Here is a 19,133-nt window from a genome sequence, read left to right as displayed (position 1 = left end):
ACGGGTACTGGGTACCTCGAAGCCTTGGTTTTATTTTCTGTGTTCTAGTTAGTGGTTGGGGAAGGGGAAGTGCTCAAGTTAGCAGTATCACCTCAACGCAGAGGTCTGCTCTAGCTCTGCTGAGACAAAGCGTGAGTAAATACATTTAATATAACAATAGTATTATAATAACAGTAATTACATGTATAAAGTTTGCAGTTCCCCACCCCACCCTCCTATAATGGTTTGCATAGCTCTGTTTCCTGTGACACCCCAGAATGGAGTCACCAGGAACAACAGCTGACCTGGCAGAGATGAGTGTTCTCAGGGAGAGTCGGGGTGGGATGGGACGAAGGGGAGAACTCAGGCTGACATGGAGCCGTGTCCTGGGAGTATGCAGCAGCCCAGGATGGGGCAGGACTGGATGAGGGATCATACTCCACCTCCGGAGTATGAAGGCAAGCAAGTGTGGTCACTCTGGTTCCTGCAGGAAGGCACTCGGCTGGAGAGCGCTAGAGATAGCAGCAGGGAAACACGCCGGTCCTTGGACCTCCTCTCTGTCCAGGAAGCAGAGGAAAGGAAGCATTCAGTGCCCTTCCAGTCCTCCACTATGTCCCACTGCCATCCCAGCCCAAAATGTGCTGAGAGGGAGGCTGGAGCCAAGTTCTCCGTCTTCTCTAGAAGCCGGGAGAGAAGAGGGAGATAGGTTGGGAGAGGGGAGAAGCTGACTTCCGAGCAGCCGGGAGGAGGGCAGCACGCGCAAAAGGGAAGGCATGCTGGATGTAGTGAAGGGGTACGGACTCACCCAGATCACAGAGGTGTAGTGGGGTCGCTCAGGGCTCGGGCATGACTCTGCAAGGAGAGGAAGTGCAGTGAACTTAAAGGCTAAGGAAACGTCCTCTTTTCTATACTCCTCCCCATCTCCTAAGCCTGCCAATTCACCTCTCTGTCCTCCTCCTCAAAGTTCCTGAATTTTGCTGATTTAATCCAAGTCCAAATGCTGTTGGCATTACCCCCTTTCCATCCACTCCTGCACTATGCTCCTTTTTTTTTTTTAATTAAGTTTACTTTTTTATCAAGTTTACTTATTTATCCTGAGAGCATGAGTGGGGGAGTGGCAGAGGGAGACAGAGGGAGACAGAGAATCCGAAGCAGGCTCCATGCTGTCAGCACAGAGCCCAATGTGGGGTTCAGTCCCACAAACCACGAGATCATGACCTGAACCGAAGTCATGAGTCAGACTTTTAACTGACTGAGCCAGCCAGGTGCCCCCTATGCTCTTTACTTAAGATTCCTTTTTACTTCTGACCTTGATGCCTCTCAGCCAAGCCTGTGGGAGAGGAGGAAGGCAGACTGGACAATATATACAACCTGCGGTCTTGCTGGGTGCACAGGCTCATTGGTTCCCCCTGCCCCCGTGGGTTGAATGATCAGAATATCCCACCCAGAAAGTGGCTGAAGAGATCATCCCATTCCCAGCCCTAACGCAGGGACTTACCTGCCGGGACAGCCCTAAGATCCCTCCACTGGCCAGAGTGGGAGTGCTGCTCCCAGGGTGGGGGGGTTGCAGGCTGGGGCTGTTTCTTGGTCCTGGGGACACATCTCCAGAAGAGTCAAGTGTTTCTGGGGCTGGAGGGGAAGCTAGGGTGAGAGCAGGGTATAGAACCCCTCTAGATTACCTTAAGCAACCAAGCTGCTCCATCAGGGAAGAAAAAGCTCCATAGCAACAGGAAGCTGTGAGTCACCATAGCAATCCATTTGCAAGAGAACCCCCCTACCAAGAGGCAGGAAATTGTCAGCAGCATCATTAGAGCAACCAGGGAAGAAGCGACAGGAAACTATAAGGATTGCCGTGGTGAACCAGGAGGGTACAACAGGAAGCTGAGCAGTTTCCATAGAAACTCAAGGAGAGCTAGAGAGAGAGGTACAGAGGAAGTGCTTCTTAGCAACAGGCTGCTGTAAGCATTACCCTAGCAACCAGATGGAAAGCTCTTTTAGCAATGGGGAAGCTGTACATAGTTGTCATGGCAACTGGGCTACTTGGCTAGAAAAAGGAATTGCTTAGCAGCAAGCAGCCTGAATATCACCACGATGACCCAGCTGTTGAGAGCCACCCCTTGAGAGGTGCCTCACCCAGGGAAATTTGCTTGACGTCCAGATCCCAGGCCTCCTCCTCGACGCGGGCAGGCAGGGAGCAGGCTCCCGGTGAGAGGCCGGGAAGGGAAGGGCCGGCATGCTCAAAGGATGACACGGCCACGGAAGCCCGGGTGCGGGCGGCTGCAGAGAGGGGGGGTGGTGGTGGGGTGGTGGTGTGGGAAAGCCCTCCCGGCTCTCTGAAGTGACCCTCAGTCTCATAGAGGGCCTCCCAGTCAGTCCCACAATTTCTGGGAGGACATGTCCACTCATTACCCTTCCTTACTTTTCCACCATGCCTCCCCACTGTGCCCTCACTCTCAAGGTCTTGACTTCTGGGGCCACCCCCCCCCCAGCACTCTGGCCCTCACCTCTTCCAGTGAGCAAGGCACTCAGTGTCCGCTCCCCAAGGGCTTTGATGTCCAGGAAGGGTTTATTCCCAATGCCCATGGAGACCATCTGCTGCACTCGGAGCTCTAGGGAACAGAGACCCTGTTACCAACCTCCTTCAGCCCCTCTTCGCTCCAAGCCCTAGCACTGGAATGGGAGACACTTCTTTTGCTCCTTGCCAATTCTCATTCATCTGGTATCTCCTATTACTCTTGCTGTCGACTGTTACTACACGGATGGTGATGGTGGTCCTAGACTTCCTCCTCAGACATCCGTCTCTTGTATCTTATTTGTTGCATTCTGCCTATTTGGCATTCCAGCCACCCATCTTCTAATACTCACCTTCTGCCCTTTATTGTGGACATTAAGAGCAAACCCCTCATTTTTACATACATTTATAGTTTACCAAATGTATCCATATATATCACCTTATTTAATCGGGCCTATCACACTAAAATGTAGCTGTTACTTTCCATTTTTCAGATGAGTGGAATGAGGTTCAGAGAATTATAAACAAAAATCCAGCCAAAAAACCCCAAAAAGAAACACACGTACTGGTCTAGGTCACCCAGCAAGTACATTCTGGACCCCAGGTCCAGTGAGCTGTCCCTCATTCCCTTTTGCCCCGCCATTTGCTCTTGCTTTCCTGAAATTGGTAGCTTCCTCTTTCCTTTTGGTACACCCTACACTAATTTCTATGTCAGCAATCTCTCTCAAGTCAGATCTTGAATCATCTCCGAAGTCATTCTTTCTCCATCCCACACCCTGTTTCCCAAGTGGTCTCCACATGCTCTGGCTAACCTGCCATAACCTTGACCCCAAGCACACCCTCCCCTGGCCCTGCCCGGTACCCTTGTTGTGGGCTGCTTGTCTCCACAGCAGCTGGGCAATAGAACTGGTCCACTTGAGTTTGATCTCTGGTGAGGCTGCCTGCAGAGTGTATGCCTCTCGTGCACGCCGCCGCCGAAACCACAACTCAAAGCAGAGGCCACTGTCACCGATGTTTTCTGTTAGCCCCATGTCAGCAGTCTGAGAAAGAGCGGAGGAGAGTGGGTGAAGACAGAGTGAATCCTGGCTAGATGGTACCACATGGAAAAGCACTACACTTAGCTTGGCATCTGGTGGATGTTCAGTAAATGTTTGCTCAACACCTACCATATGCCAAGTGCTCTACATGTAGGCTTCCTAACAACCATAATTTACAGACGGGGAATGCCCAGAGACAGGAAGCAGCTTGCCCAAGGGTTTATCACAGCTTAGCAGAGAAAGAGGGTTCAAACCCATGTCTACATTATTCCTAACCTAGGCTTTTTTCCCTATACTGTACTCGCCCCTAAAGAGCTGGAACGAACGTAGGGGAGGAAAGTTTAGAAACCCTTAGAATCATGCCGCACTGCCTGACCTAGGCCTCTAGGTCTCTTTTATTTTATTTTATTTTATTTTATTTTATTTTATTTTAAATATTTATTTTGAGAGAGAGAGAGGGAGGGAGAGAGAGAGAGAGAGAGAACGTGCATGTGTGGGGGAGGGGAGTCTTAAGCAGGCTTCACATTGTCAGCACAGAGCCTAACGTGGGGCTCCATCCCTCAAACTGTGAGACTGTGACCTGAACTGAAAACAAGAGTCAGATGCTTAACTGACTCAGCCACCCAGACATCCCCTAGAGATTTTATTTTTAAGTAATCTCTACACCCAACGTGGTGCTTGAACTCACAACCCCAAGATCAAGAGGTGTATGCTCTATTGACTGAGCCAGCCAGGTGCCCCTAGGATTAGAGGTCTCTACTGATGTTTATCTGAATACCAAAGCTGTTTCCTGAAGCAAGGCCTCCCTCATCTTGGGTTCAGTTCTACTCGTTCCATCAACTCAAGATATAGATAGATAGATAGATAGATAGATAGATAGATAATAGAGTCCTCTCTCCTGACCCCCAGGGACCACCCCTAACTCAGAAAACATATATTCTTAATGGGAAAGGTCCTCCTCCATTCTGGGTTGGAATGCCTCGTGAGTGTCCCACATGAATGATAAGGAAAACCCCAATGACAGTAACAGGAGTTTCTATCACTCCCCCAACACCTTAACCTGATGGTTGATTAAGGTCAAAGCCTGTTTTAGATGATGCAGATTCTGAACCTCGGTTGGGGTTGAATGTCCAAAACATCTTGAGTTCTCAAGAAGAGCATGGCTTCTTGTCCCGTCCCTCTCCAAATCTCCCCTTTCCAGCATTGTACCTTAAAGGCCTGCTTGTAAACAAAGGTCTCTGACCCCCCCTCAGCGCCCTTGAGCTTGCTGAACAGGAGGAGATGCTCAAAGAGAAAGACATGGCGAAGGCACTTCTTTCGACCACAGATGACAGTGAAGGGGTCCCGGTGCAGGAGCTGTCCCTGCTCCTTCAGATCTGTCTGGGGAAAGGAAAAGGAAAGATAATTGGCCCTGGAGCCCTTTGAGTATATTTTGTGGGGAGTAAAAATGAGATTTATAGGGCAAGGGGCCTAATGTACTGGTTCTCAGGCTGAGTTAGGAAATCAGTGAGGGCCTTGACCTAGAATCCATCCATGGTCACCATGCACAGTGCACCTGACCTAGTAACATAGCCCTGCCTTTCAAGACAGAAGGTACGCTGTATAGTAGGGTTATAGCCTCCCCCTCCCATAGTGTGGTTACAGGGTTATAGTGGGGAAATCTTTGAACGTTGGGGATAAAGCACCATTCTGACCCAGGAAGAGAATCAGCAAAGAATTGAAGGGGAAAGAGGTCTATCCTAGAGGAGGCAGGTTCCCTACCTATTCTGGAACTTCTGGGCTAGAAAGAAACTAGGTAGGGGCGAATAAGGTATGTGTTGGGTGTTGAGGAAGAACAGAGTAGATAAGGAAAGAGAAGAATTGGGAATGGAACAGGAAAGCACATGGGATGTCAGGCAGGACATAGCTTCTTTATTTATAGATGAGGACACTGAGACCCAGTGAATTTCAGTGACTTGACCAAGGCCATCTAGCTGATTAGGAATTAGAGCCTGGGCCCTCTGACCTTGAGTCTAGTTCTCTTGTCACCAGCCACACTGCATCTAAGGCCACAAGGCTAGACCGTTTGAACTGGAGTGATGAGCCACGGCCTTACCTCGCAGCCACGCACTGCCTCCACGGCCAGCAAGTCTCTGCCACGGGTCTCCTGTTCCCGGAGCAGCTGCACGGCAGCCCCAAGAGCCTGGCGCTCAGAACTCAGTTCAGGCCCAGCTTCCCTTAGGAGCTCCTCCAGGAGCCTCCCATACCGAGCAAGCTGCTCCAGGGGCTGCTGCAGGGCGCGGGGCAGGTAAGGGCCAGTCTCTGTGGAGCCCTAGTTGGGGAGGAGACAGACAGGGATGAGGAGGGTGGGGGCTGGAGCTGGTGGGGGCTGAGTTCTGTAGGGAAGGTGGATGGTAGTCCAGGCTTTCAGGGGTAGATGAAGCCCAGATACAGCCAAAGGTAAGATGAAAACTTTCCCCAGGAAGAAAGCAGGTAGGGGGCCTGCAGGAGAGTCAATCATCCTCTATCTTGAAGGAGAATGAAAGAGGAACACAAATTATCCCTTACAGTCTCTGGCTTTTAACTTTAACATCACTTTCGTATCTTTTGATGTAAAGTCTTTTGATCCTCAGAGCACTCTGTGAGTTAGACAGAGTGTATATTGCACCCATTGACCAGATGCACAAACAGAGACCCAGAGGAAATCAAGAGTCTTGCCCAAAGTCCCTCAGGATAAAAATGCATGCTCACTTGGCTCCCAGGCCGGTGTTTGTCCCACCCTCAGCAATTCTGGGAGCTTATTAGTAGGTGATGTTCCTGGGCACATCCAGGAAAGCTTTCTTTCCCTGAGAGACTTTGAGGGTGGCATGTTTTGGGTACTCCTGACCCCTCTCCTTCTCATGAGGGTTGGAGCAAAGGTTACCTTGGTTGGGGGGCCAAGTGCAGCCAAACCATTCTCCAGTTTGTGTCGGTGCTTCACATACTGGGCATAAAGGCTGAACTGGTCCCCCTGTGCCAGAAAGGAAGAGACAAGCCATTATCTGGTGAGAGACAAGCCTCTCCTTTTCCTCCTCCCCATCCTCACTACAACGCAGAGGAGAGACAGGCCACTGGGTCTGCCTAGGAAACGACCGGCTTCCATGTAGTGAGTGAAGGCCAGGCTGCACTTGAGGACAGGGACACAGGCTAAGGAGATCCAGCGGGGCCCAGAGAACAGGACTGGGCCCCAGAGTCTCGGACCACATACTTTGGGACGTGGCGGGGAATGGATACTGAGAAGGAGGGACAAGTGGATGGGGCTGAAGCATGAGAAGGGAGAGGACCTGGAAAAAGTTTGAGGGGTCACTCACGTGGCGAAGAAAGCAGGCCCCAATGCGCAGGGGGTGGGTGGCGCAGCCCTGAAGCTCCCGTAGGAAATGTGTCCGGTGGAAGCTGCGAAGCCTCTCCCGCGTACTCAGGGCAGCAGCCCAGGCGCCCCTCAGTTCAGGAGTCAGCTCAGGCCCAGGTGGCACTGGCTCACTCAAGGTGGCCACGTACTCTTGCTCACAGGCAATCAGCTCAGACACCAGACGCTGCTGGGCGCTGCAGGAGCAACAGGAAGTAGTGTCAGAGGAGGTGGGGGCACGGGAGGGAGTCACCACCTCCAACAACTTCGTAGTCTTTTCCTGCTGGGCCGTTGGGCCTGCCTCTTGGGCACTGATTGGCCTGGGCTCTCACCTGATGCTTCGCTTGCGCTCCATCCGGGGGGTGCCTACTCCCCAGGGCCCGTCTGGACCTCCAGCTCGGCCCAGCAGCACATGTTCCCGGGGTGAGCATGTCCTGTCGACCACCTCAGTACTGGTGACTTCCAGGCCTCGGATCAGCACGGTCCTTGGAGGCCTGCCCTCTGCCTCTGGAGCCAAGTCAGGGCCCTCCTCTTCACAGTCCTCCCCACAGGGCGCCAGGGAGCAATGGGATGGGGCTGCACGTGGCCCAGGGCTGCTGGGGAGCAGCAGGGAGCTAAGGCTGGGCGAGGGGCTGTGGGGGCCCCGGGAGGCCCCTCCGCTGCTGGTGCTGTCTGCCCGTCGTCGCCGGTGGCCCTGTGGACTCGCCTCCTCTCCCAGGTGTTGCTGAATCCTCCTCTCCAGCTCTTGGCAGCGGGCCCGGCAGCGGCCCCATTCTCGCAGGGCTGCAGGGCTGCCCAGGTCCAAGGCTAGGGCCCGCATCTCCTGGAAGGTGCCGGCGCTCGGCTCCGGGGCCCGCCGCAGGGCCAGGGCTGCTAGCACTGCCTCCCGACCCGGTCCCGCTCCTGCCAGCCGAGCAGAACCTTCATTCACCCATTCATGTGCCTGCCAGGCCAAAGCAGGTGGTCGGGAATGGGGAGAGAAAGAATGAGGTTCTGTGCCACTCACACATGCTGCCCAATGACAGCTCCTGTCCTCTTTTGCCGCTGGCTTCCCAGTGCCCGTCACCCTCTTAGTCCTCTGAAAGCACTCCCTTCACTATCCCAGCACCACTGCCTAACCGTGTCACTCCAAGCTGGTACAGAGACAGAGGGGCCTGGATGTGAGAAGAGCCAATACTAACCCCGTGTTTATCAGTGGCAGGCTCTGTACTAAGTGCTTTTATATATTACCTATGTCATCCTCACAGCAGCCCTGTGAGGTGGGTGCCTATGGAGGCAGGCTCAAGTTTAGAAACTTGTCCCAGGTCACTCAGCAAGTAAGTGGCAGAGCCAAGAATCAAAGGAGATGGTCTCCTGAGTCCCTGCTTTTAGCTACTACCTGATCAGCTTCTCCATGCAGAAGGCAGGCAATGGTGGGCCCAGAAGAGGATCTGCACACACCTGCTGGAAGAAGCGCTGTAGCCGCAGGGCCCGATGGAGGCCACTCTCAACCTGCTCCAGCCGCTGTTCAAAGACATCCAGAACCTTCTGGGAGGTGGTGTCCTCCTCCAGGGCCAAGGCCTCCCGGGCCTGGGCCAGGCGCTCCTGAAGAAGGAAGGCTGAACTCAGACCCCATCCTCAGGCCTAGTCAGTCTGCCCCTCCTTCCCCGCGTGCTTCTCCTCACCTGCCCCTCTCCCCCTTCTCACCTGAACCTCAGTGCTGAAAGCCCGGAACTGTAGCTCTGTCTCTTGCAGGGCAGACAGGGAGTCCCCAGGCACAGCAAAGCTTGCTAGCCGCTCCTCCCCAGGGCCTGAGAGCCACTGTAGCACCTGAGACAGACAAGGGGGCACAGCAGGGCCGTGAGGGAGAAGGAGGCCATGTGGTGGGAAGGAGAGCTGAGATCCAGCTCCAAACCCACCACCCTAATCCATGGACCCTTGGGTAAACCATTTCATATCAGCTGTAGTGTGGGAACGGTAACACTGGTTGGTAGTAGTTCCCACAAAGGTCTAGTGAGAGATCATTTGTAAAGCACAAGAAGAAGGGGAAGCTGGGCTGGCAGGGAGCACTGAGGGAGGAGGATGAGGGCTCCAGGGCTCTGTCTGCAGGTGACATAGATAAAGCTGGTGTGGGCCTGAGGTGGATGAGGATCCTCTGGATAACGGAGGGGGCTGGGAGAAATTTCACATTCACTGAGTCCAACGACAAGTGGGCAGGGGTCCCAGGGGCCTGGCTTGGAGAGACAAGACAGTGCACGCACGTGTGTGTGTGTGTGAATGTGGGTGCTTGTGTCTACCTCTAGTTCCCTATTATGGCGATCTAAGGACTCTCATATTAGTTCTGGAATATTTAACCAAAAAGGGATGGTAATATTTTCTTCTGAAGAAAGGCTGGGAGCTGGCATAGGACAGCCTGAGGAGAAGTCTGAGAATGTTCCTAATAATTAGAGCCCAACCATAAACACTTCTCTGTCCTTTGCTGAATTCATTTGGTCATCCCAACATCCTTGAGAGGTCAGTGTCATTATCATCCCCATTCTAAAGATGCAGACTTGAGAACTCAGAGACACTTCAAGATCTGTGCAACATCTCATTCCTAACAGAGCTAGAACTCAAGCTGGGAACTTTAGACTCCAAATCCTGTGTGCTAACAGTTTTGAAATGGGGAAAACAGCTAACAAGCAAGCAAACAAACAAACAGTAAGAGATACAACCCTTTGGATACTGGGATGGAGGAAGGCACTATGTGGAAACCCCAGAAAACAGAAATCCCTGTCCCCCACTTTGACATTCACCCTGCGATGACTCTTCCCCTGATGCCCACATGCAGGTCCATGAGGTGTTCACTCACCATGCCTGGGGCTCTGAGGGAACAATCAGATTGCAAACAACCCCCATACCCTACATGTTAGAATGATCCCTGTGGGGCTCTTAACCCCAGGAGAATAATGAAGGTTCAGAAAAGCCAGCCTTATCCCTGAATCTTCCCCACATAAGAGGCCTTAGCATCTTCCATTGCCCTCTCCTTCCAAGGTGGAGGAAGCTGGGACCTTACCAGCCTCAGGTTTGGGGAAGACATTGTATAAAGAGTTGAGGGAGCTTGGGTAGAAGTGTAGTTAAAGAGCTGGTACCAAGAGACATTTATTACTTTAAGCTAATAGGCACGCTAGAGTCAATCAGCTCTTCCCAGAATCCCCTAGGGCACCCAAGCATCTCACAGTCTCTAAGGATTCTTGATCAAAGATCGACAGTGGGGCAGGGGAGATCTGGCTTCTCTTCTTTGCTGGTCCTTAGATGCTATCTCTCCCTTGTTGAATCTCACACTGACCAGACCATCCTCCAGGGTGGGGTGAGAAGAAAGAGGTTAGGAGAACACTATCAACCATAAATGTCAGCAGAAAAGGGAGTGCTGGAGGCCAGGCTCCCGGGCCAAGTAAGAGAGGTCTGGGGGTCCAGGCCCACCTGCTGGAGTCGGTGTAGACGCTGCCTCCGCTCCTGCTCTTGTACATGCAGGTTGGAGAGGCGCACGAGCTGGTGAATGGCTTCATCCACCTCCTGGTACAGTGTAGCGGGGCCAGGGCCCTCCAGCCTGGGGAAAGAGAGGGGCAGAATGAACTATTGCCCTTATCAACCCTTCCCTGCCCCCACCCCATTCCATCCTTGCATCTTAGTATGAGATGTAGCACAGCATCGTGGGTCAGAGTACAGGCCTGGATTTGAATCCTTACTGAATTACTGACTAATCTTGGCCAAGGCATTTAACATTTGTCATCCTCCAAATCCGTCTGTAATCATAACTAGCACCTAGGGATGTTATGTGAAAATTATAATAAGTGGAAATGCATACTCTCCTGTCCAGATACCTGCTCAGTAAGAATTATCTGGCAGCTAAGGTTTATTGACAGCTCTCTGCTGTGTCTCCACACCCCCATGTCCACCCGCCCACCCCCTCCCACCCCCCCTCATACTTGCTGCTATGGGTGGAGCGCAGCCTCATCAGGATGGCTCCCCCATCCCTCTGCAGCTCCGTCAGTCGGGGATCTGCCAGCACCTTCTGTAGGGGCTCAAGCATTCCTACAGCCTCCTGGGGGCAAGGAGCAGTTGAATGTTGGCGTTCCACTAGAGAGCCCCCATCCCAACCCTTTTGTCCCATCTCGTTTCCTACCTCTCCTTCTGGCTCTGCGGCTCCCTCCAGCTCCTCAATGGCTTGCCGCACAGAGCACAGCACACCTTGACACAGGAGGCACAGCCTTGCCACTTCCTGAAACACACACACAGGGATGGAGGTGGGGCAGTCCCAGAGACTCTTACGGAGACAATGCTCAGTTAGTTTCTGACTTTGTTGTTTACTAACTGTATGACATTAAGCAGGTCCAGAAACCTCCCTGAACCTCAGTTTCCTCAACTGTAAAGTGAGGACAAGACACACAGGATTTTGCGAGGTTTAAAGAGATGATGCCAAGTAAGCACTTAGCATGGGACTGGTACAGCATACAGCGTAGTAAATGTAAGTCTCCTTTTCCTCTGTGTGCTAGGTGTTCACCCTATAAAACGCTCCTCTCTGCCTGTTCAGACTGACATCCCCTTTGATGCATAGTTTAGAGACCATGTTACAAACCCTCTTTCATACTTAGCTCAGATCATGTTCACCTGTCTTTTCTTGAATATTCACAGCACTTAGATTCACAGAATCAGAGATTATATCACAATTGCTCTATTTTTTGGTTGAAGACCCTGAGGCCTGGATGTTGGTGCAGGGAAAAAGTGCAGAAAGGGTACCATCTCTGGAAGTGGGGTACAGTAATTTGTCCTAGGTCACATGGAGCTAGAACCAGACTTCATGACTGTCAGCTCATTCCAGAACCCCAGTAAAACTACCTTACACTCTTCTCCAATAGCTTCTTACTTATGTCCCACCAAAAATCATATGCTGCTTGATATCACATTAAGAACCTGTTTAACAGGGGTGTCTGACTGGCTCATTCGGTTAAACATCCGACTTCAGCTCAGGTCACGATCTCATGGTTCATGGGTTCGAGCCCCGCATCAGGCTCTATGCTGACAGCTCAGAGCCTACAGCCTGCTTCAGATTCTGTGTTTCCCTCTCTCTCTGCCCTTCTCCCTCTCAAAAATAAATAAACATTAAAAAAAAAAAAAGAACAATTAACATACTCCTCTCATGTCCCCGGTAGCCCATGGTACATGCTTAATACTTTGATCATGGGTTGTGAGCCATAAATACTTATTGAATTGAAGGGCCTCTGGGTAGCTCAGTTGGTAAGTGTCCGATTCTTGATTTCAGCTCAGGTCATGATCTCACAGTCTGTGAATCGGGCTCTGTGCAGACAGCACAGAGCCTGCTTGGGATCCTCTGTCTCCCCCTCTCTTTCTGCCCCTCTGCGCTCACATACTCTCTCTCTCTCTCAAAAATAAACAAACATTAAAAAAAACAACCTTACTGAATTGAATGGAAAGGAAATCACTTTTTCTCAACCCCATGGTCATGTCTCAGATCTGCCCTCTCTCTCCCAGAATTTTCTGAGCTGGGTCATTCCTGGCTCCCAGTGTCCTGGGTAGGGGTGGTGAAGCTTACCTGGTGTGTCTCTACCCAGTAGCTGGGCGAGGGTTCCCTGTGACCTCCCAAGTGCCACGGCAACTCCTCTGGCTTGGCCACTCTTTTCAGATCACTTTCTGACACCAACTCAGCGCCCTGTAGACATGTGAAGGCAGGGGATTCTGGCCTGGCCACCCAGGGGTTCAGGGACCAGCCTGGGGCTCTTCTCTCTCCACTATTAAGGGGTACTAGCTGGGAGTGAGGAGCTCAAACCTGAAGTCCATAGAATTCAGTCAGAGGGTCATCATGAGTGAGAAGCAGCAGACGCTGAATGAGAGGAGGGTCTCCTGAGTCCTAAGGGCAAAGAAGAATAGCCCTAAACTGTGGGCAACTGGGTGCCATTCCAGGCCACCGGGGAAGGGTTATGGTCAGGAGAAATACCTGTGTCAAGGGGTGGTTGGTTACCTGAAGTTGACTTAGAACAGGAATGAGTGCTGGAGGCAGTGGGGGTGCCTTTCGAAGGTCCAGCAGGATGGACAGCCCCAATATCTGGAGATCAGGCCTGTGGGGGCAGAAGAGCCAAGGAGGCAGTGTGTATGCACCTGTGTGTGTGCTGAGGGGATAGTGGCCCGGGGTCTGGCTTTACTGTTACTAGTTCTCAGGAGAAGTTAGTTCCTGGTACTTTTGGGAAGCAATGGGCAAAAGGCCAAAGTGTGAGTTTGTGTCCAAGAGGCAGTGATCTAGCATTCAGGAGTCTGTATTCACATGGCTACTAAATCATAGGATCATGGTCTGAAAAATTAGGACTTCAATGCTCTGGAAGGGTGTGAATTCAATTTCAGTCCATAGCATGATGCCTACTAGGTTCTTGGGGCTTAGTAAATAGTTGTTGAGTGAGTAAACCAATACCCCGATAATCTAGGTAGTGCCTTAGGGTATTGAAAGTCAGCAATGTTGACTTTGAGGATTGATGAAGACATCCTGGAGGTTAGAGGTCAGCAAGGTCAGCAGTCAATGACTTAAAAATGTGAGGGGTGAGGAACTAGGTATCCTAGACGTCAAGAAGTCAGTGTTCTGAGAACAAAGGGGGCCAGGGTCCTCATGACCAGGAGGTTAATGTCCAGGGTGCCGCTGCTGGGCCTCGGTTACCTGAGCAATGAGTGGAGGTAATGAAGAGCAGTGCTCAGCATGTCTCGAGAGGGTGGGGGTTCTTCAGGAGGGCATGGTGGGGTAATGGTCAGCAGAGCTCGCCCACTCTGGTCCATCCCTCCTGAGGACACAAAATGGACAGGCTGTCCTGGCTGGGGGCAGGCCTTGGCTGCCTCCCATCCACCCTGCCTCCCTCGACAGCCCACCCTGGTTGCTTCTCTTTCCCTCCTAACACTGATGCCCACTGACCAGTCAGGACAAGGAATCCAGATGCCATCAAGTCCCAAGCTACATCCGGGTCATCAGAGATGGAGACTGGAGAGGCCTCTTCTGGGACACTGTCCCCTTTCATTTCCTGCACAGCCTCCAAGGGTGGTGTTGGTGGGTCTGATGGAAGCCCTTCTGGACCTGTGGGTCCTGCACAGACACAAGCAGAGCTGTTGGGCCTGAGGTGGGGAGGGTTCTGGCTGTCAGGCTCCCAGCTCCTCCTCTAGCCCCCTCCCTTGGCCCAACCTATGCTGACCCTTGCCTTACTGGCTCTGGTGCCATCTCACCTGCCATGCATACTAGGCTGGGGCCCTCCTGCTCCTTCTTTCTGGCCGTCTCTTCTATAGGTCCACAGGCTTCTGGGGGCCGAGACTCTTTTTTGTCTGCTGGTCCGAGCTCCTCTTTCAGCTCAGACTCTGGCTTCTCTGAGCCTTTGTGCTCCTCCTCAACCGGGCTGCATCCTGGAAGCTCCTGCTCATTTGGCGGGGGCAGACTGACATGGACTTCCTGGTGGCTGGACTCTTCCTTGTCCCCAGGGCTCAGTGGAGCACTGTCCCCTCCTCGGCTAAGAGCCCCTCTGCCTGCAGCACGTTTCTTTCTCCTGTTTCCTTTGCCTGTTCTCCGAGGGGTGCCGGGTGGTCCTTCAGCCCCCTGGCCTGCCCCTCCCCCAACCTCCCCTGGCCTCAGGGGGCAAGATTCAGAGGATTCCCCCAATGTCTCTGCTGGAGACTCAGATACCTCTAGGGCTGTCGCTTCTGGGAGAGCCTCAGCTCCAGGGGGAGACCCGGGGGAGGCTCCAGTGCTGCTTCCCTCACCAGGTGGGCGTGCCCCATCCTGGTCCCGGGCCCCCAGACCCTTCTGGTGCATCCAGGCCCGGTGTCTCCTGTGCCGGCCCTTTCCTCCAGCACCCTTTCGGGTGGGTACCGTCCGGGTCCTGGAGAGGCCCGAGGAGCCCTCAGCATCTGTGGGGCTCCCCCTCGCAGGCAGTGTCACTTCCAGCAGCTCCACGTACTCGCCCTCGGGTCCTTCAGCGGGGGCATTGTGCCCATCCCCAGGACTCCGGGTGCCCAGGGCCTCCTCAGGGAGTGGAGGGCTGGGGAGCCCTGGGGGTCCAGAGGGCAGCTCGGGGGGCAGTGTGCTTGGCCGATGTCCAACCATGAGGCCTCCTTTGTGCACAAATCGTGGGCAGATGAGCTCTGCCCAGGGCAGCCGCTGAATGCCAGAGGGCGCAGATAGTAGGCAAGTACTGAGGCGACCTGTTGGCCGGTCCTTATTGATGCCTTGCAGCCACTCAGGTGTGAATAGGTAGGCACAGGCCTCATTGGGCACAGGCAACTCCTGTACCCGCCCGCCCCCTGGGGCCAGGCACTTGAGTGCCAGGCGGGGTGCTTGGGCTGCTGAGGGCACCACTTGCAGGTAGAAGTCTCCTGGACGTAGCAGCTGCCAGGGCAGGGCTGCAAGCTGCACCACCACCTGCTCGTGCAGGCAGAGGGGCCAGCCCTCATGGAAGAAGAGGAAACCGCTGTACTGGGCCTGGGGAGAGAGGTGGGACTGCGCTCAGGCCCCCGCTGATGAAGCCAGCAGGAGAAGGCAGTTAGAATGGGACCACCCTAGGCAGGGCTGGCCTTTGGCCTGATAGGTCACAATCCCAGGGGAGCTGGAGGGATGGTCATGTAGCAGAGGAAAGGATTGGGACTGTTCAGTTTTCTGCTAGTAGGAAGCTTCTCTAGCAAACGAGTTCCATGCGTGGGAGGGTAACAACTGAGTCATTACATATGGTATGGTCAGCAGATGCCATTGTCTTGGAGGGATCAGAGACTCTTAGGAGTCTTAAGAGTCTTTATATCAGCAGAAGTGAAGGATCTCTGTTGAGTCTGTTTGGGGGAGTTAGTATCTTGAGAAATCCATATGGGGGGGGAAATGTCTGGAATTGGGTCTGATGGGACTGTGGGAGTTGATATTTTTTTTAGGGGTCAATATTTGGGGAAGATGAGTGTCTGTGTGTGTTAGTATCTGAGTGGCCTGTGCCTCTGGGGGCCATCAGTGTTGGGAGCTGGCATAGATGGAAATTAGTCTGGCTAGTCTCTGAGGCGAGACAGTGGGTCTTAGGGGCCACTCACACAGGCTTCCTGCTGGACCTTGGCAAGCAGGTGCTTGGCGGGCACCAGGAAGTCCAGCGTGTACCTCAGCGCATCCTCCCGATAAGTCCTCTCCACCACCTGGAACACCTGGCCCAACAGTGTGGGGGCCGTTGCCTCGAAGGGCGGGTACAGGGCGGCCAGCGTGCTCTGCACACAGTCTTCCACTGGCTCGGGCTCCTGGGAGAGATAAGACGGGCTGCAGATCCCTGGAGAGCATGGCTCCTGGCATGGGGCTGGGAGTGACTCCCAGGGGCCACCTCATACACATTATGTGCTCAGAGAGGACACTCAGGAAATGGTGGCTGAATGAGCCTGGGATGGCCCCGGTGGGACTGGATCAGTCAGACTGCACAGGACTAGTGGTGTATTCGACACTGGAGCTCTGAGACGTTGGCTTTGGAGGGCCAGGGAGAATTTTTGGTGAATGTCTCTGATCTCAGGGCCATTCCTGGTTCTTGAGTTGGGACGATTGCATAGGGACTCCTCAGGGAGAGGCAGGCCTCTGGGCCACCAGAAGATTCAGTGATGGCCGAGAGAGTTCTGAAGGGTGGAGGGCTTTCACACAGCCATCCTATAAGCCCCTCCTCACAGGGTCTACCATCTGGGGAGCTCCATCTCAAGTGGAGGTGCCACCATCCATGAACAATCATCTCCTAGAGATGGTCATTGGATGGGAAGAAGGAGGACTAAAGGGCTGTCTCTGGCGTCTTTCCAGCAACCTCTTCCCTCTCAGAGTGGCTCTAAAGGCATCACCCACTTCCCCGCATGTGGGATTGGGTTACAAAGAACGGGGTGGGTACAGCTGAAAGAGGAAATAGTCACAAAAGGGACATGTGGGGAAGGGAGGAGGCTTCGATGTTATGTATTTTCTGATTCCAGTAGGACCTCTCCACCAACTCCACCTGTAGCCACTGTCTCAAAAGACTCAGCCCTGCTTTCTCTAAATTTGCCTCCCTAGGTGAATCAATGGGTATCTTTCTCCAATGTGTACCCTAAACAACCACTCCTCAGGCTATATTCCTTTGCAGACTAATTTCTCTTTCAAGATGGCTTTGAAGTTCTTTGTATCAGATTTGTTTGCTCTAAGTGGGCAAGGGGATGCTCACTGCCGTGTTCATCTAGTTCTTTATGACCACCCTCCCCCAGTCTTGTCTTTGCCCTGCAGACAAAACTGCGTATTTTACCAGTTGCCCATCTGTCCTGACCCTCTGAGAAGCCAGGGCAGCCACTCCGGAGTCGGACATTCAGTGCGTCAGCGCGGAGACCCAGCCCCAAGGTGTGTGGGCGAGCAGACAGACCCCCCAGTGTTCCGGGGACCGGCTAGCGCAAAGAGGGGCGGGGGGAGGTGGGAGGGTGGGAGAGTGGAGAGTGGCGGGGTGAGGCAAAGTGGGCTGTCCGATCGGAGGCCAGGAGGGGGTAGCTAGAGCTGGAGCAGCGAGGCAGCTGCAACCCATTAGGGGCGGTGAGCTCATGGCTGAGCGAGAGTCTCAGCCACAGGAAACTGCAGCGGCAGGAGGGGAGGAGGGGTCTGGGGTGGGAGGCGGCGGGCAGGAGCACAGAGACCGGGCCTCCAGTCGGCCAGGACCAAAAAGGACACCAGAGAGACTGAGTCAGCTCTCCCTGGCCCAGTTCCTCTTTTTTCTTGCTCCAGCCTCCCTGCCAGGGGGTGCCCTTCCTTCTGTAGAGAAGCAGCCCCGGTAGTGCTCCTCCCCCCACCTCCTTGCAGTGAGCGCCCCCTGGCAGGGCCTCCCCCCTCCTCCACTCTTGCAGTGAGCGCCCCTTTAGCCTTGTACCTCCCACCCCCCTGCAGTGGAGTGGGCGCTCTCTCTGGCAGTGCTCACTACTTGAAATGATTCTTCAGAGAGAACTTCTGGAGTGAAAGTTCCCAGAATAGTGTCCACTCCTGTTGGTAGGGGCTCCCCCTTAATAGTGCCACCCTGCTTCCTGTGTCCTAAGTTGCTGCTGCCAGAGTCTCCTACCTCCTGCGGGGAGCTCCCGCTAGTGCTCCCTCCCCTCTGCAGCTGAGGACTCTAAGACAGTGCTTCTGTTCCCTGCAGCGAGAGCCCTGGGGCACTCTCCCCAGACCCCCCCCATCTCTTGTCTGCTCTGGCAGCGTCACGCCCCCTCCCCACTCTGTCCACTATCTTGAAGCAACCCGTCTTTCTCCACGGGAATTTCCCTCTTTGGCCACGTCCCTGGCCCCAGCCCAGCCACAGCTGTGGCCGGTCCCCCAGGGCCGGATGGGTGGGCCCAGCTCACCGGGCTGGGGACTGGGATGGAAAATGGTGGTTCCAGGCAGGTCAGTTCTCATGACCCGAGGCCGGGCCCCTTTCAGGGCCACTGCAGCACCAACCCGCAGGGGTCTCCCGCGGGTAAGGAGCTGGGACCCGGAGGGGGAGGGAAGATCCTGCAAAGGAAGGCACAGGTCGGGACAGAGGAGGGCGGGGGGAAGCGTATGGACTGGGGGAGCGACCAAAGGGAGGATGGGGGAGGGGGCGGAGAAGAAGGGAAGAAAGAGAGTGAGAGCAATACCCGGTGGGGACAGAGCCAGACAGTGGGGCAGACAGACCAAAGAAAAGAAGGGGGGGATGGGCGGGAGGAGAGTCCCAGAAGCGCTCGACAGACCAAGGCAGGCGCTGGAGGCACTGGGCTGGGGGCTGGCGGCCCCGAGCGGGCTGCGCTAAGGCAGAGGGGGACACCGGGGCTGCGACGCCGGACTCACCATGGCTCGGCGCGGGGCCGCGTCCGACGCTCGGGCGGGCGGGGCCGGGCGCGCCGCCGCCTCCCTCCCGCCGCTCGCGTCTCGCCGGGTCTGGCTGGGGGACAGCTCCGGCCGCGGTGGCGGATCGGCCCGCCCGGGCTCCCAGGCCGCGGGGCCCCGCCAGGGAGGGCCGAGACGGCCGCCCCTCCCCGCCCCGCCTTTCAGTGCCCGCCTCCGCCTCCGCGCCGGACCCCCTGCCGGGACTCCTTCTCCCGCGCGGAGCTTCTCCGCTGATTCCCCGACGCCCCAGCAGATCTGCCTCCCTCTCCCGCAACGCGCTTCCTCCTCCGCCCCGCCCTCCAGTGGGCAGCCCCGACCCTGGCCCTCGGACGCCCGCCTTGCCGAGGATGCCCCTCTTTTGCCGCCGCCGCCTCGCTCCCTGCGGGATCA

General features: G+C 54.6%; 1 protein-coding gene across 8 annotated transcripts; it reads right to left on the bottom strand.

The window, feature by feature from the left end:
- Positions 1–131: 131 nt before the first annotated feature.
- On the bottom strand, positions 132–19,019 carry ARHGEF40 (Rho guanine nucleotide exchange factor 40). 8 transcript variants are annotated; one of them, XM_045450231.1, is made up of 24 exons: positions 18,705–19,019; positions 15,962–16,159; positions 14,129–15,374; positions 13,824–13,991; positions 13,575–13,695; positions 12,891–12,987; positions 12,699–12,779; positions 12,465–12,581; positions 11,037–11,132; positions 10,840–10,955; positions 10,334–10,460; positions 8,579–8,701; positions 8,333–8,476; positions 7,225–7,835; positions 6,858–7,089; positions 6,431–6,517; positions 5,624–5,839; positions 4,738–4,908; positions 3,354–3,531; positions 2,484–2,588; positions 2,113–2,256; positions 1,478–1,620; positions 785–831; positions 132–536 (listed from the first exon to the last, which is right to left on the bottom strand). In XM_045450231.1, the coding sequence occupies exons 1-23, from the start codon at positions 18,705–18,707 to the stop codon at positions 790–792; spliced, it is 4,566 nt and encodes a 1,521-aa protein (XP_045306187.1). In that variant the 5' UTR covers positions 18,708–19,019; the 3' UTR covers positions 132–536; positions 785–789. The 8 variants fall into 8 exon arrangements, 7 of the variants coding, with proteins under 7 accessions (XP_045306187.1, XP_045306189.1, XP_045306188.1 ...); XM_045450233.1 differs by having other exon boundaries at positions 132–656; positions 1,478–1,608; positions 18,705–19,013; XM_045450232.1 differs by having other exon boundaries at positions 1,478–1,608; positions 18,705–19,011.
- Positions 19,020–19,133: the final 114 nt, after the last annotated feature.

This window comes from Leopardus geoffroyi, chromosome B3, assembly GCF_018350155.1.
Source record: "Leopardus geoffroyi isolate Oge1 chromosome B3, O.geoffroyi_Oge1_pat1.0, whole genome shotgun sequence".
Taxonomy (NCBI): domain Eukaryota; kingdom Metazoa; phylum Chordata; class Mammalia; order Carnivora; family Felidae; genus Leopardus; species Leopardus geoffroyi.
Note: the sequence above shows the minus strand (reverse complement) of the source record. Positions and strands in the feature narration are given on the sequence as shown.